Raw genomic sequence first — 22,168 nt, forward strand, 5'->3', positions numbered from 1 at the left:
TGTAGTCGATGAATCAAATTTTAATGATTCGGATCATTTGATCTTTGGGCTCAGTTCCTTTGAATTTGAAGGGGATCCGATTCAACCTAGCCCAATAAATGATTAGATTGGGGTCGGGTTGGATTTGTGTGGGTTATTACCAGCTGATCGGGTTTAATATCCAATTGGGTACATAGGCGGGTTCGAAGACCCAACACGAACTTGTTGGCGTTGGTAGGCTCCTCCAAGTTTCCTCCTCCGTTTTCTTTTCTCGAGCCAGAGATTTTCCTGCCCATTTTCCCGGAAAATAAAAAATGAAAATGCAAACCAAAACCCTGATAGCTCACCCTCCTCACTCTCCCCTCCTCCAAAACCCTACTCCCAACGCTCTTTCTCAACCTTCTCTCTCCTTCACCAGTCCATCTCTCTTTTTCCCCCCATGCTTTCACCACACACCTGCACTTTGCCTCCCATGGCTACGCTCATCCGCGCCTATACGGCGTCGTAATCGGTTCTCAACCGCCTGCAATGCCCAAACACCTGGAGTCCGCGGCTCAGACGATGGAGGGGACGATGATGCTTGGGTGTCTGCGGAGGGAGTTGTGGAGGTTAAGAAAGAAGTGCTGGAGAGTCAGAATCTGTGGAGTCGGATGAAGGAGATTGCAGTGTTTACAGGACCCGCCACTGGGCTTTGGCTGTGTGGCCCACTTATGAGTCTCATCGACACCGTCGTCATCGGTCAGGGAAGCTCCATTGAGCTTGCTGCCTTGGGTATTTAGCTCTACTTTACTTTGATTTGATTGTTAATTTATACTTTTGTAAATTGTAATTGTGCTACTCTGTTTTACTATTTTGTGTGCAGGCCCTGGAACTGTGATGTGTGATTATATGAGTTATGTGTTCATGTTCCTTTCAATTGCAACTTCAAACATGGTTGCCACTGCGCTTGCTAGGCGGGTTAGTTTCTCGTTCCATCTTGGATATATGTGCAGGCTTTCGTTGATAACAAGATGGGTTTGCTATGAATTTTTTATTTTTTTTGGGTATTTTTGTGTCACATTGATTCGCAGGCCATGCAATGCAACTTGAAAGTATTCTGAATTGTATTATGTATCACTCAGCAAATGTAAAAACTTGTTCCGGTTGCTGACAAACTGAGATGTTTTTTCCTGGATTCGGTTTTATGAGATCAATCATTAACTTGTTCTTTTAAAAAACAGAAGCTGTGGATTTTTTGCTATTGTTTATTATATTACTTTCATGCGGTAAGGAGAGGCCATTCTGGATTGATGATAGCTTTCTCTTTGTCAAAATGATATGTCATGGTGGGGCTTTCAGTGGTTGATATTTCGGCACGTCCTTGGGAAGTTCCTAGGGGAATTTTTCTCAACATGAGATAGTGTAGAACACCTAAGTTCTGTAAGCATGAGTCGTGATTGCTGATATAGTAGTAGTCATTCCAAGTCAAAGGAATCCAGGGAGGTATAGTCTTTTGCGAAATTGGATTCAACTGAACGGCCGTAGGTAGGTGGGCATGAATCATGCACATTGGATGGGTAGTCTTTTGCTCAACCATGTATTTGGTTCTTTATTAAAATGTCATTGCAGGGCTTCTTTAGTTAAACACAGACAATGATAGCTGATGACTTGCTTCAGTTGCTTGTGAGCATGGGCATGAGTTTTTGTTGTGTGTCTTGTTCAACTGTTACTTTTATGTTCGTGCACTGTCAGTATGTACATTTGTTAATTGTTATCACTCCATTGTAATAGACTACATTTATTGCTTTGGCATAAAACCATGTATTCTTTCTCTCTTCTTTCATCTTTATTTTTCCGAGAGAAAAAAAATTCTATTCTGTATGCTTGGGGATGCTCTTGCTGGATTCATTTGCTACTTTAATCACTATTTTCCATGACTTTTACTGTTTTTTTTTTTTTTTTTTTGACTTCTTAGAATTGGTGCAGGATAAAAGTGAAGTGCAACATCAGATATCTATTTTGCTCTTTGTTGGATTGGCCAGTGGCTTGTTAATGCTTTTATTTACAAGATTCTTTGGTTCATGGGCACTAACTGGTAATAAGGACTGGTACATATTTAAATATCGCTTGATTGTTTTTTCCTTTTAAGTAGTGCATCTTAGAAAATAGTACATAGCAAGAGTTTTCAGAGTTTGTAAAACTAGCATAGAATCATAGACAATTATTGAGTGATCCAATTTTTCTGGCCTTTTCAGCTTTTACTGGATCAAAGAATGTGGATATTATTCATGCAGCAAATACATATGTTCAGGTTTATTTCCTTCTTTTTTCTTTTAAACGTTCATTTATTTTTTTCCCCTTAAGCTAAACATGCTTGATTACACCTCTTACTGAAGATTCTTCTCTCTATAAATGGTAAAATGTAAACAGGGATAACAAGTCTAACAGATTGTCATTTTACTTTTTCTTTTTGTTACATTTGACTTGCTCTTAGTTATTAGGTCACACCTATGCTGTACAATGATACATACATTGAGAATGAGATTTGTGTTAGACTTTGCAATATCATGTCAATATTATTTGACCCAAGACTGCCTTCTTTTTGTTTATTGCCATGATTTATATTTATCTTATGGAAGGTCCACAAAAAATAGTCTACCTTTTTGTTTTTGTATTTTTCATGTGAATGGGTTGGTGTGGGGGAAGTTCAAACTAAATGCTTCTGCGACATTATTTTTTTCCCAGAAATTAAGTGATTACTTCTCAGTTCTCATTGATCATTAGTAGATGAAATTCAGAGTGAATTTTCTTTTTACCTTATTGCTATGATGTCAATGTCATCCTCCACTTCAATGGATGATCGTTTAACGTATCTTTCTACTTCATGTTCTACAAATAGAAGAATCCCTGCATTGTATTTCTTTAAATGTTTCGTAATCTAACTGAATCTGTTGGCAGATACGAGGATTGGCATGGCCTGCACTTCTTGTTGGTTGGGTTGCTCAGAGTGCAAGGTTATTATATCTCTACCCTTGGATTATCTACAGCAGACATTTCTAACCGTTTATAGATATAGACGTAAATCTGTAATCATAGAAGCTCCAGTTGTCCTGTTTGTTCAAATAATTAGCAACTTCTCTATGTAATGGATATGTTAACGGCTTTAATATCTTTTTAACCCGGGTGATATTGATTTGATATTGTGAGTGCTGAGAAGAATTCACTGTCGGAGAAAGAAAATTGGCATGGTATAGGACTTGAAAAATCAAATTCTGCTAAGTTAATATAATTTAATTTATGAATTTACATATCAGAAACAAGTATGAGACGAGCATTCTCAATTTGACCTTTTACTTTGACTTGAATCACTTATTTTTTGCCTAAGGGAAGGTCATCTCTGGTAGGAAATTTAGATGCCAAGGTTAATGAGCTTGTGAGCAGCTGTTAATTCATTCAATATCTGATATTCTGAATCTGTTTCCCAGTCTTGGTATGAAAGATTCCTGGGGTCCTTTGAAGGCATTGGCTGTAGCCAGTGCCGTAAATGGAGTTGGTGATGTACTCTTGTGCAGCTTTTTAGGCTATGGTATTGCTGGTGCAGCGTGGGCAACAATGGTGTCACAGGTTTCAATATTTTATCATATGTTCTTAACAAATTAACTTCCTTTTTCATTGCTATTGACCGGTATGGTTTCAATATTCCTATCATGACCTTGTCGAAGCATTAACTTGCTTTCCACAACTATTCACTGGTTTATTTTAGGTTGTTGCAGGATATATGATGACTGAAGCTCTCAACAAGAAAGGATACAATGCCTATGCCATCTCTGTTCCCTCATCCAAGGAACTTCTAACAGTACTTGGACTTGCTGCTCCCGTATTTATTACAATGATGTCAAAGGTTATAGTTTACTCAATTAGATTTCTTTATCTAGTTTCATGCGAATTTTTCATCATTTAGACTCTTGAACTCACCCTCAAATTGATAAGGGGCAATTTTGAACTGGAACTCCAAAATTCTTGGATGCTGATGCTCTCCTGAAGAACAATGAGAAATATTAGTCTGCTTTAACAACTTAGGCATCATGTGATACAACTAGATGGCATTATGTGTCTTCACAACTCAAAGACATGATAGAGACGTTTGTTCAGAAATATGACGACATAGATATAACAAAGCGAAGTTTGTCGAAAAAATGAAACAAAATTCTCTTTTCTAGAAGGATTGGATCTCAAAGTGTCAAAATCAATGCGCTGATACCATGATGAGAAAGAAAGGAGAAAGTTGCTTTAATCACAGAAGGATTTAAAGAGAACACAACCTAAGCATAATAGTAATCTAAACAACCACCAAATCAGTTAGTTCAGGAAAACACTAGCTCACACCCATAACCAGATTAGGCAACCAATATATTCTACCTAACTGTAACCTTCAACTAAATATGTTTTGTTCTCTAATAGAGGTACTGTGATATATAGGTGGCTTTCTACTCTCTCCTTGTGTATTTTGCGACATCTATGGGAACAAATACCATGGCTGCTCATCAGGTTGGTTTTGGTCAAATTTGTCTTGTTAGTTGGTCTTTCTTTTTGTATATAAGATGATTATTTGCATTGATCCCTCACCATTTTCTCTAGGTCATGATTCAAACATTCTGCATGTGTACGGTGTGGGGTGAACCTCTCTCTCAAACTGCACAATCGTTTATGCCCGAGTTTATATATGGAGTAAATCGAAGTTTGGCAAAGGTTTGTCCTACTCAATTCTATTAATATGGTAACATCTAATTTTCAATCTTGGTTGTACTGGTTGAGATGCGAAAATTCTTCATGTGTATTTTGGTGCGACAAATAAACTAGATAGAATATTCCTCTTTCAATGAATATGCTGTATTAATCTTTATTTATTCATTGTCTTCTGAAATTTTTTGATATGAAACAGGCTCGAATGCTGCTCAAGTCACTTGTCATCATTGGAGCTGTACTTGGTTCAGTATTAGGGATTGTCGGAACATGTATTCCTTGGTTGTTTCCCAATATCTTTACACCTGATCAGATGATCATTCAGGAGGTTGGTTCTTGCTTTCTTGAACTTGTTAATGTTGTCCTACTTCCTGTTTCTTGTTGCCATTAATTATAAGTGGTTTTGTGGTATCTTAATCAAGGGGAGATCAAGTTGGGTTTTATTGCTCCATCACAAGTTATATCGATTATTCTACAATATTGTAGGAAATGATTCCTGCACGCCCCTTTTCTCTTTCTACATACCCTTTTTTTATTTCTGTCCCTTGATTTTCCATTGATTTATTTAATCCAATGGCCATAAATATTTAGGGGTGTGCAAGGTGAGAAAAAGAGTGCGCAAATCACTGATCCATTTGTAGCTTCCACCAGATAACATGGTATAAGTGGGTTGTGAGTCGTGACAACTGCTTTTAAACTGAATCATTACCACTTATTCTTCCAATAACATCCAACTTTTGAGCTCCATATATATATATATATGTATGTATGTATATGATTTTTGATTGAGGGTATCCGTTGAGCCAAAAAAGTTGGACTAACTGATGTTTGTTCCATAAGGTGGCTGGTCATGAAAAATGGTAATGACAGACAAAATGTGCCACAAATGTACTAATATTCTGGTATGTGTTAATGCAGATGCATAAAGTGCTGGTACCATATTTTCTTGCATTAATTGTGACGCCCCCCACTCACAGCCTTGAGGGAACATTGCTGGTATGTTTAATTTTATCTTTAGTGTTGATTTTTCTCACATTCTTATTATAAGAATTTTTGTTTACACAAATTGTGCCTGTCGTTTTGACCCAAAATTGGTAAAAACTACAATACTGTGTTTCCCATGGAAATAATGAGCAGTTCATCCTGTTTTTGAATGTGGAATATATGCTCTCTTGGAAGGGTTATAGGAAATCTGATGGTCATGTTAGATATTGAATGGGATTCTAATATCTTCATGGCATGGTATAACGTCTGATGAATGCTTCTTGTAATTTGTGTTAACTTCATGAAATATGCATAGTAAGCTCAATTTTCTATCTCTAATATGAGTTTTAATATTAGTTTAACTGAAATGTTTTGACCTAGGAATTTTGTATGTGCGTCCTAGTTGATGTTAGGTGTCTACATTATCAGAATTAACACTTAAGAGAAATAAAGAAACACATAAGCCTCTCGAGATGTTAGGTTTTGGGAAATCGTACTTCTGGAAGTAGCCTTTTCTTTTGTTTGTGAAATTTGAGTATCGCAGGACAAACACGTGTTCAACAAGATTGTTCTGCTGAATGTTATATTTTCTTGGTATCCACTATCCAAATTATAATTAAATACCCTCTCATGATTGAAATGTTTGGAGTTAAATTAGACTTCAACTTATTTGTTGATTTTAGATATTACTTTAGAGAGCTCTCTCCAATCATAGTTACAAACTTTTCTCCAGCATCAATATTTTGTTTCTTTCAGGCCGGACGGGATCTCAGATTTATTAGTCTGTCCATGAGCGGATGCTTTTCCTTAGGTGCACTGCTATTGCTGGTAAGATATTTTTCTGGTGTCTTCTTAAAATGTTATCGGTTCTTTCTTTATACATACACTAACACTACCCTCCTTATTTTTTCTTCCACCAGCTTGTGAGCAGTAGAGGAGTTGGCTTAGCAGGCTGCTGGTGGGCACTGGCAGCATTTCAGTGGGTAAGTGCAATATCTCTCTGGTTCTGCCTGTTTTAAAGTATTTACCGATTTGAACTTGTCTGAATACCAGTCTTCATTCTCAGAGTCGGTTTTTCCTCTCTCTACAACGGCTGATTTCTCCCAACGGCATACTTTATTCTGAAGATATGACCCGCTTCGAATTGGAAAAACTCAAGGCTGTTTAGTCCAGGAATCAAAAGAACACAAGATACTACCACGATTAAATTCATGCTCACCATTTTAAGAGTAGTCAATTATACCAAAATTAGATGCGGTAATATCCTAGAAGCCAAAAATGAGTTTGGCACATTTCTTGTATCCATAAATGAAACGAGCAAGGTAGTCTACTTGAAGATCCGTAAAGCAGAAGGAAGCAATGTTGGCTTTCTTTTCGAATCACTTTATGTGTCAGTATTATAGTATACTTTGCATGCTCATCACCAAATGACTACTCTAAACAATGAGAACTTCTTGTATGGCAAGAGTTCACCATCACGGTAACGTTTCGTGCCAATAACTCAGACATGAAAGAAAGGTAATACATGTTTTTGTATAATTGGCACTGGGACACCATGCCGGTGCTAAGTCCTTGCTGCATGCTTGTGTGGCAGGTGGAGAGAGTGAAGAATTGGTGCCTGGGCTTGGTCTGGGAGAGTGCTACAACGCGCAGTGGGCCCCTTTCCAGGTTCTAGCATTGCTCTCTCTCTCTCTCTCTCTCTCTCTCTATCCAAATTTGGACTTGGAACAATGCTTGTACCTGGTGGTGCCACGGTGCTCATACCTCCAGCAACTAAAGAGGGAGAATTAAACAATTGTTGTAAGTGGTGGATCGTCTTAGTGGTTAGGGTTTTGAATCCATGGTGTCAAGGTTTCAAACCCTCCTTCCTCTCCATTAGCGTAGGAGATCACTTGTAATGAAAATAAATAAACAATTGCCAATTTGTCATCATGCACCAGAAAGTGTAGGTTCTTTGAAGTGTAGGATTCCAAAGAACCTATTCTGTCATGACAAGAAAATCTTTAGCTTTGGGTTCAATATAGAAAAAGCCGTGGCCGCATTGCTTGACAAAGCGGCGAAACAAGGATTGCAAGGACTTACATGGAACGGGTTCATCGCCACATGTTTCTTATCCAATAATGCATTGTCATGTGCAAATTTTTCTTCATACAATATATTATTAGGTTGGGACGTGACGGTGGACCTATTCCATATATATATAGAAGACGCATAGAAGACTAGAGGAGGAGGGGAGGATTGAAATTTTATATTATTATTATTTTATTCTTTTGTAGCTGACGCAGAGAGGTAAAGAAAATCCTAGGACCTAATTTGAAAACCTAAACCAATAATACTAGGTAGAAATATAATTCCTTGTTGTAAACTTTTCTAGTTTAAGTGTGATTGTGTAAATCCTAGATTAGATTTGATTATAATTATTCTTTCCTATATGGACTTGAATTCCTTGGGGATGAAGGATTTCTTTTCCCTCTTATTACTATAAATAAAGGCACTACATAGGAGGGAATAAAACACACATTCCCCCACAATTCTACAAACACATCTCTCTTTCTTTTCTTTTCTTGCCGCCGGCCCCCTTCCCTTTGTTAGATAAAATAGGCTGTAACACGTTATTAGCACGCTCCTACCGCTGTGCTTAGGAATCTGACGTTGAAGCTTTTTCTGCATCAAACCAATTCATCCATATCATCGCGCAATTAGGTTCTTCCAAAACAATGGTTTTTATCTCGATATTTTTGCAGCCCTGCTAGCATGAACATTCACCATAATGTATGACCCAACATTACGTTTTTCGAATTTTAGATTCTACATAAATTGTGTATGCATTATATTCATAATTGTTGAATTATGTGAATTTGATATTGCCATGAACTGCATTAAATATATGTCCATGCATTAAATTATTAAATTATAAATGCAATTGAATTTTATAAATCTGGAATTGAAAAAAAAATATAAAGGATTTTGTTTAGGGTTTCGTCGAAACCCACCCATGATGGGCCACCCCCGTTACCTTCCCAAGCCAAGAACCCAACCCTGGAGCCACGACTCCAGGCCCAAAACCTAGACTCGACGCTCAGAAGGTGTCACCCCCCATGAAACCGTCGAGTAGCATGGCTTGCAGCTATGCCCAACCACCTCCGGCTACCCCTTGACGACCTGAAGTCGTCCCCAACGAGTTCTTGTTTTTGAAATTCGATTAAAATTGAAAAATTCTAGGGTTTTACTACGTTAAGAGTTCTTCACTCTCCGTTCAATTTTAAGGGTTGCCGTTGCACCCACGATCTTTGCTATCGTTTTTGCACCAAGACACGACCGCCTGAAACGGCGGCGCCGGTTCTTTTCTCTAGCGATTTCACCCAGCTCGCGTTGGGGTGTCTATGTCACAGCAAATCCAACCCACTTGGGCTTGGCCTATCCCCTTGGCAATGCTTCAGCCCTTTGGGCCTATGCTTTGTGTTCCCGTATCCCCACCACAGTGGAACCTCACTCCCATAGAGCACCCGATGTTCCCTGCACCCAATAGCACATGATTCCTGCCCTTGCACGAGCTTTTCCTTTTTGGATCCAACCCACATTTTTGGGCCTGCTACTCGAGCCCATCTCCTTTACCCTTTCTTTTTTTTACCTTGGGCCTGCAGCCTACCCGAGACAATTCCAGCCTAATCTGGGCCTAGACCTCACGGTAGAGATTTGCTTAGCCCACCCGAGGGCTTTGGCCCATGTTTTTCGGCCCTAAGCTTAATTGTTTAATTTTTTTTAGACAATTTTGGGTTTTATATTTTTTCACCCATACTTTAAATTTGGCTCGAAGTCCAAATAATTAATTCAATTATAATTATAGACCTGAAGTTCTATTTGCATATTTTCTTGTTGCTTATTTCAGTATATATTTGCGTTTGTTTGCAGGAACATATGAACCTGAAGTTCATAATTATTTTGAAACCTGAAGTTATTATAAACATGCCTTGTTTGAAAACCTGAAGTTTTCCTTAAAAACATCACCCATGAAAACCCGAAGTTTTTTCATGCGAATTTTAACCAATACATGTCTATTAGAACCTAAATGTTCTACTCCTATGTAAATGGATTGATTTTTCTTTCTCCATTATACTAATCACATCTTGTCCTTTATTTTGTGATAGAAACATGTCGAATTTGAACAAACTCGACTTCATTACTTTGGAGGTCTCTAGAATGAACTACCTCAAGTAGGTCCAAAATATGAAGCTTTACCTCACTGCAAAGAATTTGCGTCCTTCCATTGAAGATGAGATAGACAACCCAGTTGGCGAAGCTGAGAAAGGCACTGCCATGATCTTCGTACAAAGACATATTCATGACGCACTGCAAACCAAGTACCTTGCTGATGAAGATCCATGAGCACTATAGGTCGATTTGGCTAATCGCTTTGATCACCAAAATGACATCTTCTTGCCTAAAGCAAGACATGACTGGTAGCATTTGTGCTTCCAAGACTTTAAGTCTATGAATGAATATAATTCTGAAGTTTGTTGAATCCGATCATTTCTCAAGTTTTGTAACGAAACTTTGACCGAAGAAGATCTCCTGGAGAAGACCTATTCGACATTCTCTACTACAAATATTGTCTTGCAACAACAATATAGAGCTCATAAGTTAACCAAGTTCTCGGATTTGATCTCTGTTTTACTTCTTGCTGAAAAGCAAAATCAGCTGTTGATGAAGAATCATCAAGCTTGACCTACTGGGGCGACTGCTATGCCTGGATCACACTATAGCACAAACCAACGCCCAAAATGCCAAAAGAGGCATGGTAGGGGCGGCCAGAAGCCACCTCATCAAGGTTAACAAAGCCAAGGCTCATCTAAGGGAGGAAACAAAGCCCAGACGAGCCTAAACCTCGCTCCCAAGACCCCAAACTTCAAGAATAAGGGCAAAGCACCTGAAACCATTGGTCCTGTGTTTGTCAAGCTCCCCAGAAGGTTGTAGTTGAATATCATTCTCGTCGTAAGAAGTTTGAATCAAACTTTGTGCAAGTGGACGAACCAGAGAGTACCAAAATGGAGGTTTCTAACTTTCAAAAGACCATTACCCCTATGGAAGATTAGAATCTTAGACATAAACTATTTTTTTTAGTTAAAATAAGACAATGGGGTCGAATTCCGCAGTAGTGGCCGAACCCCACCTTGTTTTTTGGTTAATTTTGAACAATTTTCCTTTATTTTTGGATTATTTGTTGATGATTTGTTTTTGGATATTAAGTTTTTAATTAATTTCCGTCCTTGAATACTTAAAATTATTTTGAATGGATATTTGTTTTTAGAACTTTTATGCATGTGACCGATTCAAATTAATTTTTATTCTAGGAATGACTAGTGGGAAAGTTAGTTGTCTGGCATATAGTACAACCACGCACACCGTTTTGTGTGAACGCATCTATTTCACTAACTTCATATCTAATAATGCACCTCTGACAATCCTCTCAAGCCCATCTAACATGATCGAAGGATATGGTAAGGCACGTATAATGTTGTCCAATAGTACAATTTTGACCATTGATGAGGCACTATGATGAGGCACTATATTCTCTGCGTTCCAGAAGAACGTTGTTGAGTTTTAAGGATATTAGAGATAATAATTACCACACTAAAACCTATGTAGAAAATGAAGTTGAATTTTTGTGCATAATTTTCCTACGAATATGGCCAGAAGCATATTCTAGAGAAGATGAATCGTATCCCGAGTGGTCTGTATACTACGACCATACGCCCCATAGAGAGCCACTATGTGGCCGACCTTACCTTTGGGATCGCGCACGAAATTACACTTTGGCACGATCGTTTGGGACATCCTAGACGAATAGCGATGCGCCGTATCCTCAAATCATCACAAGGGCATCCATTAACCCCCGAAGCTTAGGTTCGATTCAAGGAATTGCATGTCAAACATGTTATATAGGAAAGCTTATTACTAAGCCTTCTTATGACAAGATTCGCTCAAATCCTCCCATTTTTCTACAAAAGATTTAGGGGGACATTTGCAGACCAATTCACCCTCAATGTAGACCATTTAGATATTTTATGATTTTGGTTAACGCTTCCACACGTTGGTCACACATGTGCTTGTTGTCCACAAGGAACGCTGCATTATCCAAACTGTTGGCTCAGGTTATCAAGCTCAAGGCTCACCACCCTGATTATCCAATCAAATCTATTCGATTGGATAATCGTGGAGAATGCACATCTAAAACTTTTGATGACTATTGTATGTCGGTTGGGGTTGAAGTTGAACATCTTGTACCCCATGTTCACACCCAGAACAGCCTGGCAGAGGCATTCATTAAGTGCTTACAAGTGATTGCTTGATCGTTGGTCATACTTACCAAGCCCCCGATCGCTGCTTAGGGCCATGCAATAATGCATGTAGCTATGTTAGTTCACCTGAGGCGTGTTGCGACCCAACCATATAACGCCCTTCAGTTGGTTATCGGATACGAACCTCGCATATTGCATCTACGTGTTTTTCGTTGTGTTGTCTATGTGCTAATGTCGTCATCCTTACGTACAAAAATGGGGCCTCAGTGAAGGATGAGAATCTATGTCGGATATGATTCTCCTTCGATCATTTGTTTCTATGAAACAGTCTTTCTGTCATTAAGGGGAGATAAGAACATCAATGTTCCTGAAGAACAATGCAAATTATCATGAACAACTCCCACTTTGTCTCATTTAAATACATGCACCACTCAGTCTGAAACTGAAGTGCATCGTATATTAAATCTCCAGAGCATAGCTCAGAGCATGCCAGATGCTTTCATCGATCTAGCACGAGTGACAAGATCACATATTCCAACTGCGAATGTGTCTGCAAAGATGGATGTACCAAATGTACGACGAACTTCCCTCCTGGAGGCCCAAGACATCAACTTTGGTGATCCACGTACATTAGCGGCTAGCCAATCATCTGCCCCTACACAAAAGCATAGCAAACCTCCTGGTTCAAAGGATTCACACCCTTAGAAGAGGAAACCCACGACACAGGCATCTGAATAGCCTACCGTGAATTCGAATGAGGCTTACTCATCCTATCCAACTCATGAGGAAATTGTAGATTATGGAAGTGTCCTTGAAAAGATGAATCCACCTCCCAAGAAGCGTGAGATTTCAGTCTATTATGCTAGCTTAGATGATGTGTGGTGTAGAAATAGGATGATCGTTGACAATGCATTAGCATATGCAGTAGCTACTGAGATCACATTGAGCGATGACATTGAACCCCGTTCCGTTGATGAATGTCGACGTAGAACCGATTGGTCAAATTGGAAACAAGTAATCCAAGTTGAACTTGATTCGCTTGCTAAACGTAAGGTGTTTGGACCTGTAGCTCCTACTCCTCCACATGTGAAGCCCGTTGGCTACAAGTGGGTTTTCGTTCATAAGCTTAATGAGAAGAACGAAATTATGCATTACAAAACTTGTCTTGTTACGCAAGGCTTCTCACAACGCCTCGAGATTGACTATGACGAAACTTATTCACCCGTTATGAATGTGATTACTTTTTGTTACCTTATCAATTTGGTAGTTTTTGAAAAACTGAGTATGCAGCTAATGGATGTAGTAACTGCGTATCTCTATAGGGATCTTGATACAAAAATTTATATGAAAGGTCCCGAATGACTTACATTGACTGGATCAAATATTTCCAAACCCCGAAAAGCGTTCTCAATTTGGCTGAGGCATTCACTCTATGGTTTAAAGCAATCCGGAAGAATGTGGTATAACCGTCTGAGTAAGTATTTGACTAGTCAGAGATATGTGAACAATGAACTATGCCCTTATGTATTCATTAAGAAGTCACATTCCGATTTTGCAATAGTTGTAGTATATGTCAATGACATGAACCTTATCGGAACTCCTGAAGAGCTTGCGAGAACTGTCACGCACCTGAAGTTGGAATTTGAGATGAAAGATCTGGGAAATACTCGATACTATCTCAATCTCGAGATAGAGCACTATTCCGATGGAATTTTAGTACATTAATCGAACTACACCCAGAAGGTGTTGCACCTCTTTAACGAAGATAAAACGAAGCCTTTGAGTACTCCTATGGTCGTTCGATCACTAGATGCAAAATGAGATCCCTTCCGTCCGAAGGAAGATGATGAAGAGATTTTGGAACCTGAAGTTCCTTAACTAAGTGCGATAGGCGCTTTATTGTACTTAGCTCAATGCACTAGACCCAACATCTCCTTCGATGTTAATCTTTTGGCAAGATACAGTAATGCACCAACACGCAGACACTGGACTAGTGTTAAAGACATTTTCCGTTACCTTAAGGGTACTATGGATTTGGGCTTGTTCTATCCCTACGGATCCTCGAGTGATGCCGCACCCCCGCTTCTTAAGTCGATTCTCGCCTTGTTGGTCATGCTGACGCATGACACTTATCTAATATGCACAAGGCAAGTTCTCAAACGGGTTATTTCTTTACCGTTGAAGGCACCACAATCTCTTGGAGGTCAATTAAACAGACCTTAGTTGCCACTTCGTCTAACCATGCTGAAATTCTCGCCTTACATGAAGGCAACTCAGGAATGCTTTTGGTTGAGAGTAGGTGTGGGCCATATTCGAAGCTCCTACGATCTTTACCCCATCGTTGATGTCCCGACAACGATCTATGAAAACAACGCAGCATGCATCGAACAGCTCAAGAAGGGTCACATCAAAAGAGACAACACCAACCACATTGCGTCGAAGTTCTTCTTCTCACATCAACAACAAGAGCATCAGAAGATTGAAGTCACGCAAATCCGTTCACAAGACAATCTGGCCAACCTCTTCACCAAATCACTATCGAATGCGATGTTTCAGAAGCTTGTTCAAGGAATTGGTATGCGTAAACTTTCTGAGTTGTAACATTGCTAGTTCTCTTTGGAATTGTGTCAAACTCAGGGGGAGTATCCTGAAGAATACTTGCTTGATCTTAATGTACTCTTTTTCCCTACGACTAGGAGCATTTTTCCCACTGGGTTTTTGCCACCTAACTAGGTTTTAATGAGACACCCATCTTGGGTTGATCATATCCCTAATGACGTCCCGTCGACATTTCATTTGACTTTGCATTACTCATGCATTTTTCCTTAGACTATGGATTTTGTCCTTACTTGGGGTTTTGCCATAGCCTTAGGGTTTTTAGTGAGACTTACTTCCTTATGCGCAAGTTCCTACCTTATTGAGAATAACGTTGTTCCAAGAATCAGTGCCGACGAATCGACTTCCTCAACTTCTACATGATGCTGAATCTACCTTGAGTATTTACACACTCAAGGGGGAGTGTTGTAAACTTTCCTAGTTTAAGTGTGATGTGTAAATCCTAGATTAGATTTGATTCTAGTTATTCTTTCCTATATGGACTTGTATTCCTTGGGAATGAAGGATTTATTCTCCCTCTTATTACTATAAATAAAAACACTACGTAAGAGGGAATAACACACACATTTCCCTACAATTCTACAAACACATCTCTCTCTCTTTTCTCTTCTTGCCGCCGGCCCCCTTCCCTTTGTCAGATAAAATAGGCTACAACATTCCTTGATTAATTTGATAGAAAGTTTAAAAATACATTTAGGGTTCGACAAAACTTATGAGGAAGAAATCCTAAAATAATTATAATAAAAAGGTCATTCCTATAATTAGGGATAAAATTCCGAATTTGCTACATTCATTCTAACATACGTTTTGCCTTTTTTTACTTTAATGTTATTTTATAGGATGAGAATTTGTGTGAAGACATGGATGCATGTATATTATTAATGAACAATCTTTTCTTGGTTTTATTTTATTTTAGTTTGTTTGCAATTGATGCGCATACCACCTCTCCTCGAAGTCCAATTCCTCAAATGAAAAATTAAATTCCTATTTCGTGTGGACACCACGACTATTTTGATTCCTTCATGCTTATTTGGTAAAATACTCCATAACCGCAATCCAATTCGATGTTTTCATTCCAATTACAGATTAGTAAAATTTTATTAAAAATAACTCTAGGGCTATAACCACATGTAGATCGCCATTTACGTCTCCAGAGGATGTAAAATCTGGGAAAGAATCCTCTCCGAATCCCCTCCAACCTAATCCTCTCCGGATCCCTTCCTATAGGATCCTCAGGATCCCAAAGACTGTCTGCAAGGCTTGCCTCCAACAGAGCCAAGAAGCCATCGCAGCTACTTCTTCCTCGAACAGGGTTTCAAAGTCACAATCGCTACCTTGCCTCGAAATAGGACTGTGAAGCCATTGATCCCAACAACGCCGTCATCTCCTCCACTTCCACGCCCCTCTCAAACCTCTCGCTGTCAACACCATGGCCGCAGCTGCCATCGCATCTTCTTCTCATTCCAATGGCATCAAGGCTGCCTAAATCTTTTCTAGCCGTTCGATTTTGTTTTTGAACAGATAGGATTGAAGGATCCTTTGGATCCGGATGGAAGGGATCGTCGATCCCTTCCTTATTATCCTTTGCTCTCGGAAAAATGTAAATTTTGGATTCAATGAAAAAATAAATGAGTTATAATCTTAATGCCAGTTTGATAAGTACAACGCAGATTTCATCCAAACAAGCAAAATACAAGCAGCAGCAACAGCATCATCATATTGCAAGTATCTCATCCTACATTTGTCAAACACGTCTACTTTTGTCCTCAACATCATACTGCACGTATCCAAACATGCATAGCTTTAAAGTTAAATGCAAGAACACCTTACCGTAGAACCTTCTCAACACAGTTCTGGAATTATATAACCATAACCATATGTGGCAGGAACTTAGACCCTGGTTCTCCCTCGGCTGTCACGCCCATTCATTCTTGGTCTTTCTCCTTTTTTCTGAAATTCCATTGCTGTGGGTCTCGAATATGTCTTACGTCTCATGAATATCTTTCGCGACTGCTGCCTTTTCTCCTCTGCTTTCAACTTGGTGATGCTGGGCCTGTAAAGAATCACTGTTCTACCAATTTGGCCAACAACAACTGAACCAGTTGATTCCTCTAATTGTGTAACGGCATCCTCTAGCTCACCAGGACATGTCCCGTGTATTTTCACCTGTTCAGAACATTGGGTGACAATGTGTTAGCTAAGCACACCTATGTTTCTTTGCTTTTAATTGGTAAAAGTATAATCAAGAGACAAAACAGAATGGCGTACAACAAATGAACCGACATTCAAAACCAAGTTGGATACGTGGACAGACATTCAAATCAACTCAACAAGCCAGAGATATGTTAAGAGTTTTCTGGATTTCAGTTCCCATGGAGAGCTGTTATGGAGTTCTGTATCAGAATATGCAGCAGTTACATGAACTGGCATTCAAAACTAAGTTGGATACTGCTGGTTTAAATTTGTGGTGCTTCAACCAACCCCATAGCCCCTAATTGGGACATGGTGATATATTACCTCTTATGCGAGTCTGAGGCTCCGAGCAGCTGAAGTAAGGCCCCCAGTGTATGCTACAAACATCGTACATTTGTAAACTCTGTTTTCTTTTTCTACTACGAAGTTTAACTCAACTGTGATTGTAAGGGAAGCTGCTACTACCTAAGCATGATTGCTCAATATATCATCTCAACTCAACAAAGCCCTAATCCTCAAATAATTCGAATTCCCCACGTGTAAGATGAATATCAGTCCGATCCTCGCAAACAATTTATGGAGTATAGATTTATGATCTTTCCTACCAAAATCCCTTGATGCTAGATATTCAAAGAGCAGTGAGAAAGCTAACACAGATGTATTCTACAACTGTCAGAACCAATAATCTCACATTTCGAAAACTGAAGAACTCAAAAAGTGAACATTTCTGTGACCAAAACAGAAAAGGATAAGACTCTAAACAATATTGAATCCATTCCTATGACAAATCTGACAAAGTGAAACTTGCAAAGCAGAAACTCTCTTCAATAACATCATACCAATTTCAGACTAGCACAACAAAATCCCTCAACTTCGGCATAAACCCTTAAAGCCCAACTGGGTACTAATTGAACCACCAAAATCTTGTTTTCCAAAATATAATAAGTAACAAATGAATAAGAAATTACCTTGAGAAGCTCATTGGATTCAAGGTTCTCTATAAAAGAAGCGGCGACGCTGGCTGTGACGCCGGACTTCCCCACCAACTGGGACTTGAGCTTCTTCCCCAAGCTGTGAGCATAAGACGCAAGTTCCTTCTTTTCTTTCACCGTCAGCGTCGGCGGCTTCACCCCATCTCTCTTTAGAGCAGGTGAAGACTCCGAACTCACTTGGCCATCCTCTTTATTATCCGAGTTCTCAATTTCGATCTCACTTTCTTCACCATTATCATTATCTTCTGGAATTTCGAATTGTTGGGTTTTTTCTTCTTCTTGTAAAGAGGCTTTGGGGGGAGGAGAGTGGGTAGCGGTGGGAGAGTGGCAGAAGAAGAGAGGTCGAGAGGAGAAGGAAGGAAGGGAATGGGAGATAAGTGAGCGGCGTGGGAGGTGAGAGAATGGAATGGTGATGGTGGTGGTGGTGGTGGTGGTGACGGTGGTGGTGGAGGTGAGAAGGGGTTTGAGGAAAAGGGAGAAGGAAGAAGATGGTGGTGGTGGTGGGCGGTGGAGGAGAAGGTGGAGCCGGTGACAGGTTGGAGCTCCTACTGCTGCTGCCGCCGCCATTTTCTTTTCGGTCGGTTCTTAGCTTTACCCAACAACCCGAAAGATGTCTATTATTTAACAATGCGGGCCGCAGAGTCACTCTAATAACAATCCGCCCAAGCCCAAGAGCAGATCGTATATGGAGGACTAGTTAGTAAATTCGCGTATTATAAACGTAATATACGTTTTTTGTTTTGTTTAATACAAGTTTATTTTTACATATTTTTCAATAGTACATGTATAATTCACGTTTTTCATGCTAATACATTTATTTATACCAATTATAATAGGTTTTACTTGTCTTACAAGTAATACAAGTTGTACAAGAAAATGATCTTCTAGATCTTATTGGATTCCTACTTTTATTTTACACAATCACTCATAAAGTAAGACACTATTTATATCACTCCTTGTTGAGTGTGTAGAACTTAAGAAGTAACTGCATCAAGTCTTCATCATTAGGAGATGGGGATTGTTGTCAATTTTGGTTTGGTACAAGCAATGCATACACGAGTCTTAAAGTAAGGATGCATAAAAAGGATAAAGTCTCGTCAAAACTTGGCTACAAGAAACAAAGTGCGACAAACCCATAGTCTAAGGAGAAAAGACAAGTTAATGCAATGTCATCTTCAAATGCATCAAGTAGTAGAAAATGCACACAAAGGTTTGTCCATCCCGATGTGGGTGCCTCATTAAAACCTCATCGGGTTAGCAAAAATTCAACAGAAAAAATACTCCTAATCTTAGGGGAAAAGGGTACAACAAAGTAAAGCGAGTATAATTTAGGATACTCTTTCTGACACTACAAGCATTGCAAATGAGATAGGTCAAATGACACAATACCTTGGTAAGCTTTTGGAAGATAGACATCGGCAATAACTTCGTGAAGAGATCAGTGAGGTTGTGTTAGGATCGGATCTCCTTAACTTCAATCTTCTGATGCTTTGCTAATGAGTAAAGAAGAACTTCGATGGCACAACATTGTTGGTGTTAACTTCTCGGATTGTGTAGTTGATATAAGTGGCATTGTTTTATGGATAGTTTAGAACCCAATGATGGATGGAACTCCGCAGGTACTTCGAATATGATCGAAAAGAGACCTCAACCATATCTCTCATGTGGGGCGTAGTAAGGTGCAGTGAGCTTAGCACGATTTGAAGATTTCGCAATTAAGGTCTATTATGTGGATCTACAAGATTTTGTGGTGTCCTATATTGGTAAATACACAACCATTTGGGACTGTGCCTGGTGCAAGTTTGATAAAGAACTGACGTAAGCATAACAAAAAAAGGAAAGCATCATTCTCAGGATTAGAAAGGTTGAATCTGTTAGGGATGCATAGTGTTGTATCTTATCATTCGCCAAGGTGATGCCATGCCTAATGCAATGAGCTAACTACCATAAAGTGAAAATTGAACTTAGATACAGAATTCCGAGTTCCAAAACATCTTCAAGAGTTTCATTTATTTCTAGTGTGTGGATGATTATGGGTGTACTCAAAAGCAACACCTTTTGATTTGACTAGTAGACCAAAATACCGTTAGAAAATGCTCAAACTTCATATTAAGACATGAAGTATTCCCAAGACCCTTCATCTTAATTATCGTCTTCAAGTTCAAGGCATTTTTCTAATGCTCTTCCAGAGTCTTAGTGATATTCATGTCATCGAAATAGACTGCAACTCTAGCAAATTCGGAATACTTCTTAAGGAACACGCTAGAGGCATAGTTTATTTACATATTCATGGCTAGTCAAATAATCACTTAGACGGATGTACCAAATTTGCCCTGATTGTTTGAATCCAAAGTGGACACCTCATCACAGCAAACCATGTAATTCTTTATGAACTTACATATAAATCTCCGTGTCCAAATCCTAGTAGAGAGACGTTATAACCACATTCATAAGTTGCAATCAATCACCGGGCGTTTAAGAGAAGTTTTGTTCTATAAGGCTTGCATTATATCACACGATTTCATTTATCTCATTACAATTCATTTCCTACTTGTAACACGACGGGGTTACCTTGGGCAGTGTAGGAACCATAGGTCCAACCACACTTTGATAAGGAATATAATTCACCCGGATTGTAATTTGACCAATAAGTTCTACGTTGTCACTAATCAACAGAACGCAGTTCGACATCGTCGCTTTTCATTTATGTCGGTAGCTACTATATAAGTAAACATCATCGAGATAATTTCATTCCAATTTCATATCTTACCCAAGCTAGTATATTGGACCAACAACTTCAAGTCTCGAGGTAATCCAAACTAATCTCTTGAGATGGAATGGTTGAATAGTGATCGAGTAGGCATTCATTTTATGCTTTATCCTCCCTCTTCTGGGGTAGTGAATCCTAGGAACCAAGTAATTTGCCACGTTTTTAGCCAAGGACAAATGATTGGCTAGCAGCTTTTGTACCATGTGCCTATATAGAGGCGAAATAACTTATCAGGGATGACAAATCATCCTTCAGGAGTGGCATATTCAATCAAGGATGTAAACTCAAAGTTCGTTAGCTACGCTATCCTTGCATGCATGTTTACAATTAATATATATGATCTTGTCACTTTAGCTAGATTAGATAAATGCGTCTGAAGCAACATTCTGAAAGCTAGAAACATCACACTTGCTTATCATTTTGTGCGGTATAGAGATAGACATGAGACATAATGGTCACGTTCATGGCAATTAGCTCTGTTCTTCAGGAACGTTGACGCTCGTATCACCCTTAATGACAAGAAGATTGTCTCATTGAAGTGGCAATCTGCAAAATAAGCGATCTCTTGCAGGGGCTCTAAAGGGATATTCAAAGGAGAATCATAATCAACAAAGGTTCATATCCTTCTTTTGAGGACCCATGTTGGATATGTTGCGGCGGTGGCACATAAAATGCACATCCAAATGCTTAAGTATTTACTTCACGTCGTACCTAGTAACCAACTGTTACACCAAAAATAGGTTGGGTGGTAATAGGCCTTAAGCAGACCAACATAGTTGCATACAAGATTGCATAGCCCTAGGCAGAATCGAAAACTTGGTGCATTCACTAAGGTTCGGGCAACCAATTGATTAAGCGCTTTATGACCGCTTCTGCGAGATTGTTTGGGGGTGAACTAGGAACATGATGCTTAACTTCAATCTAAAAAAAACATGCAATGATTACCAAAAATCTTCAACGTAAATTCTTCGGCATTATCTAGTATTTTAGACTTAATCAGGGTGGTGAACTCTCAAGGTAAAAATCACCTAGAAAATTAATGGCATATACGTGTGGACAGTGATTAGTGTATTGATACATCAACCAAAAACTATAACATATTTAAATGGTCTAGATTTTGGTTGATTGGTCCATAACTTTTCGCTTGAATGCATGTAAAAAAAGGGTTATGCAGTATCTTTTCTAGAGATGATATAGAAATCCAATTTTCTCAATGAGCAGCCTTGGTAAAGTGTGCTGTAGGTGCAAGATTCTTACTTCGAAGAAGGAGATGCTAGTGAAAAGTATGTGGCGCATCACTGTTCAACCTAAGTGTCCCAAACGTTCATGCCAATTTAAAGAAAGTGCTCGAGTCCCTCGACTTCTGACTTTTGGACAGCCATGTGTGATATAATGTGCCCCAACCCTTGCATTTCATTGGGAACCACCTCGAGATGGGTTGTTTAAACTCAATGTTGACGGTTGAAGAAAAGTCCCTCTAATTTTATTGGAGCAGATGGAATTCTTAAGAGCTGTGAAACCATAATTTTTCAAGTCTGAATAAGGTGAATTGAAATATAAAACATAATGTAACAAATATAATAAGACAAATTTATTAATTGACTGAACAAATA

At 39.0% G+C, this 22,168-nt stretch overlaps 2 protein-coding genes across 2 annotated transcripts; one reads left to right on the plus strand and one right to left on the minus strand.

The window, feature by feature from the left end:
• Window positions 1-215: 215 nt before the first annotated feature.
• Window positions 216-7,067, plus strand: LOC137728828 (protein DETOXIFICATION 46, chloroplastic-like). Its single transcript, XM_068467601.1, has 14 exons — window positions 216-750; window positions 842-936; window positions 1,945-2,053; window positions 2,214-2,269; window positions 2,917-2,972; window positions 3,444-3,582; window positions 3,722-3,859; window positions 4,438-4,506; window positions 4,597-4,707; window positions 4,901-5,029; window positions 5,620-5,697; window positions 6,442-6,513; window positions 6,606-6,668; window positions 6,752-7,067. The coding sequence occupies exons 1-14, from the start codon at window positions 294-296 to the stop codon at window positions 6,851-6,853; spliced, it is 1,674 nt and encodes a 557-aa protein (XP_068323702.1). The 5' UTR covers window positions 216-293; the 3' UTR covers window positions 6,854-7,067.
• A 9,170-nt stretch (window positions 7,068-16,237) lies between these two features.
• Window positions 16,238-18,401, minus strand: LOC137729775 (CRM-domain containing factor CFM3, chloroplastic/mitochondrial). The gene is made up of 2 exons (XM_068468799.1): window positions 17,762-18,401; window positions 16,238-16,766 (listed from the first exon to the last, which is right to left on the minus strand). Exons 1-2 carry the CDS (start codon window positions 18,350-18,352, stop codon window positions 16,491-16,493), a joined length of 867 nt encoding a protein of 288 aa, XP_068324900.1. The 5' UTR covers window positions 18,353-18,401; the 3' UTR covers window positions 16,238-16,490.
• Window positions 18,402-22,168: the final 3,767 nt, after the last annotated feature.

This window comes from Pyrus communis, chromosome 3 (assembly GCF_963583255.1).
Source record: "Pyrus communis chromosome 3, drPyrComm1.1, whole genome shotgun sequence".
In the NCBI taxonomy this organism is placed as follows: Eukaryota; Viridiplantae; Streptophyta; class Magnoliopsida; order Rosales; family Rosaceae; genus Pyrus; species Pyrus communis.

What these genes read in the sequence shown, in the direction of transcription:
- LOC137728828 (XM_068467601.1), top strand. Translation starts at nt 294, where the DNA reads ATGAAAATGCAAACCAAAACCCTGATAGCTCACCCTCCTCACTCTCCC. An exon ending in GGGCAACAATGGTGTCACAG is followed by an intron (nt 3,583 to 3,721) that starts GTTTCAATATTT and finishes GGTTTATTTTAG; the next exon opens with GTTGTTGCAGGATATATGAT. An exon ending in ATCAGATGATCATTCAGGAG is followed by an intron (nt 5,030 to 5,619) that starts GTTGGTTCTTGC and finishes GTGTTAATGCAG; the next exon opens with ATGCATAAAGTGCTGGTACC.
- LOC137729775 (XM_068468799.1), bottom strand. Translation starts at nt 18,352, where the DNA reads ATGGCGGCGGCAGCAGCAGTAGGAGCTCCAACCTGTCACCGGCTCCAC. An exon ending in AATCCAATGAGCTTCTCAAG is followed by an intron (nt 16,767 to 17,761) that starts GTAATTTCTTAT and finishes TGTTCTGAACAG; the next exon opens with GTGAAAATACACGGGACATG.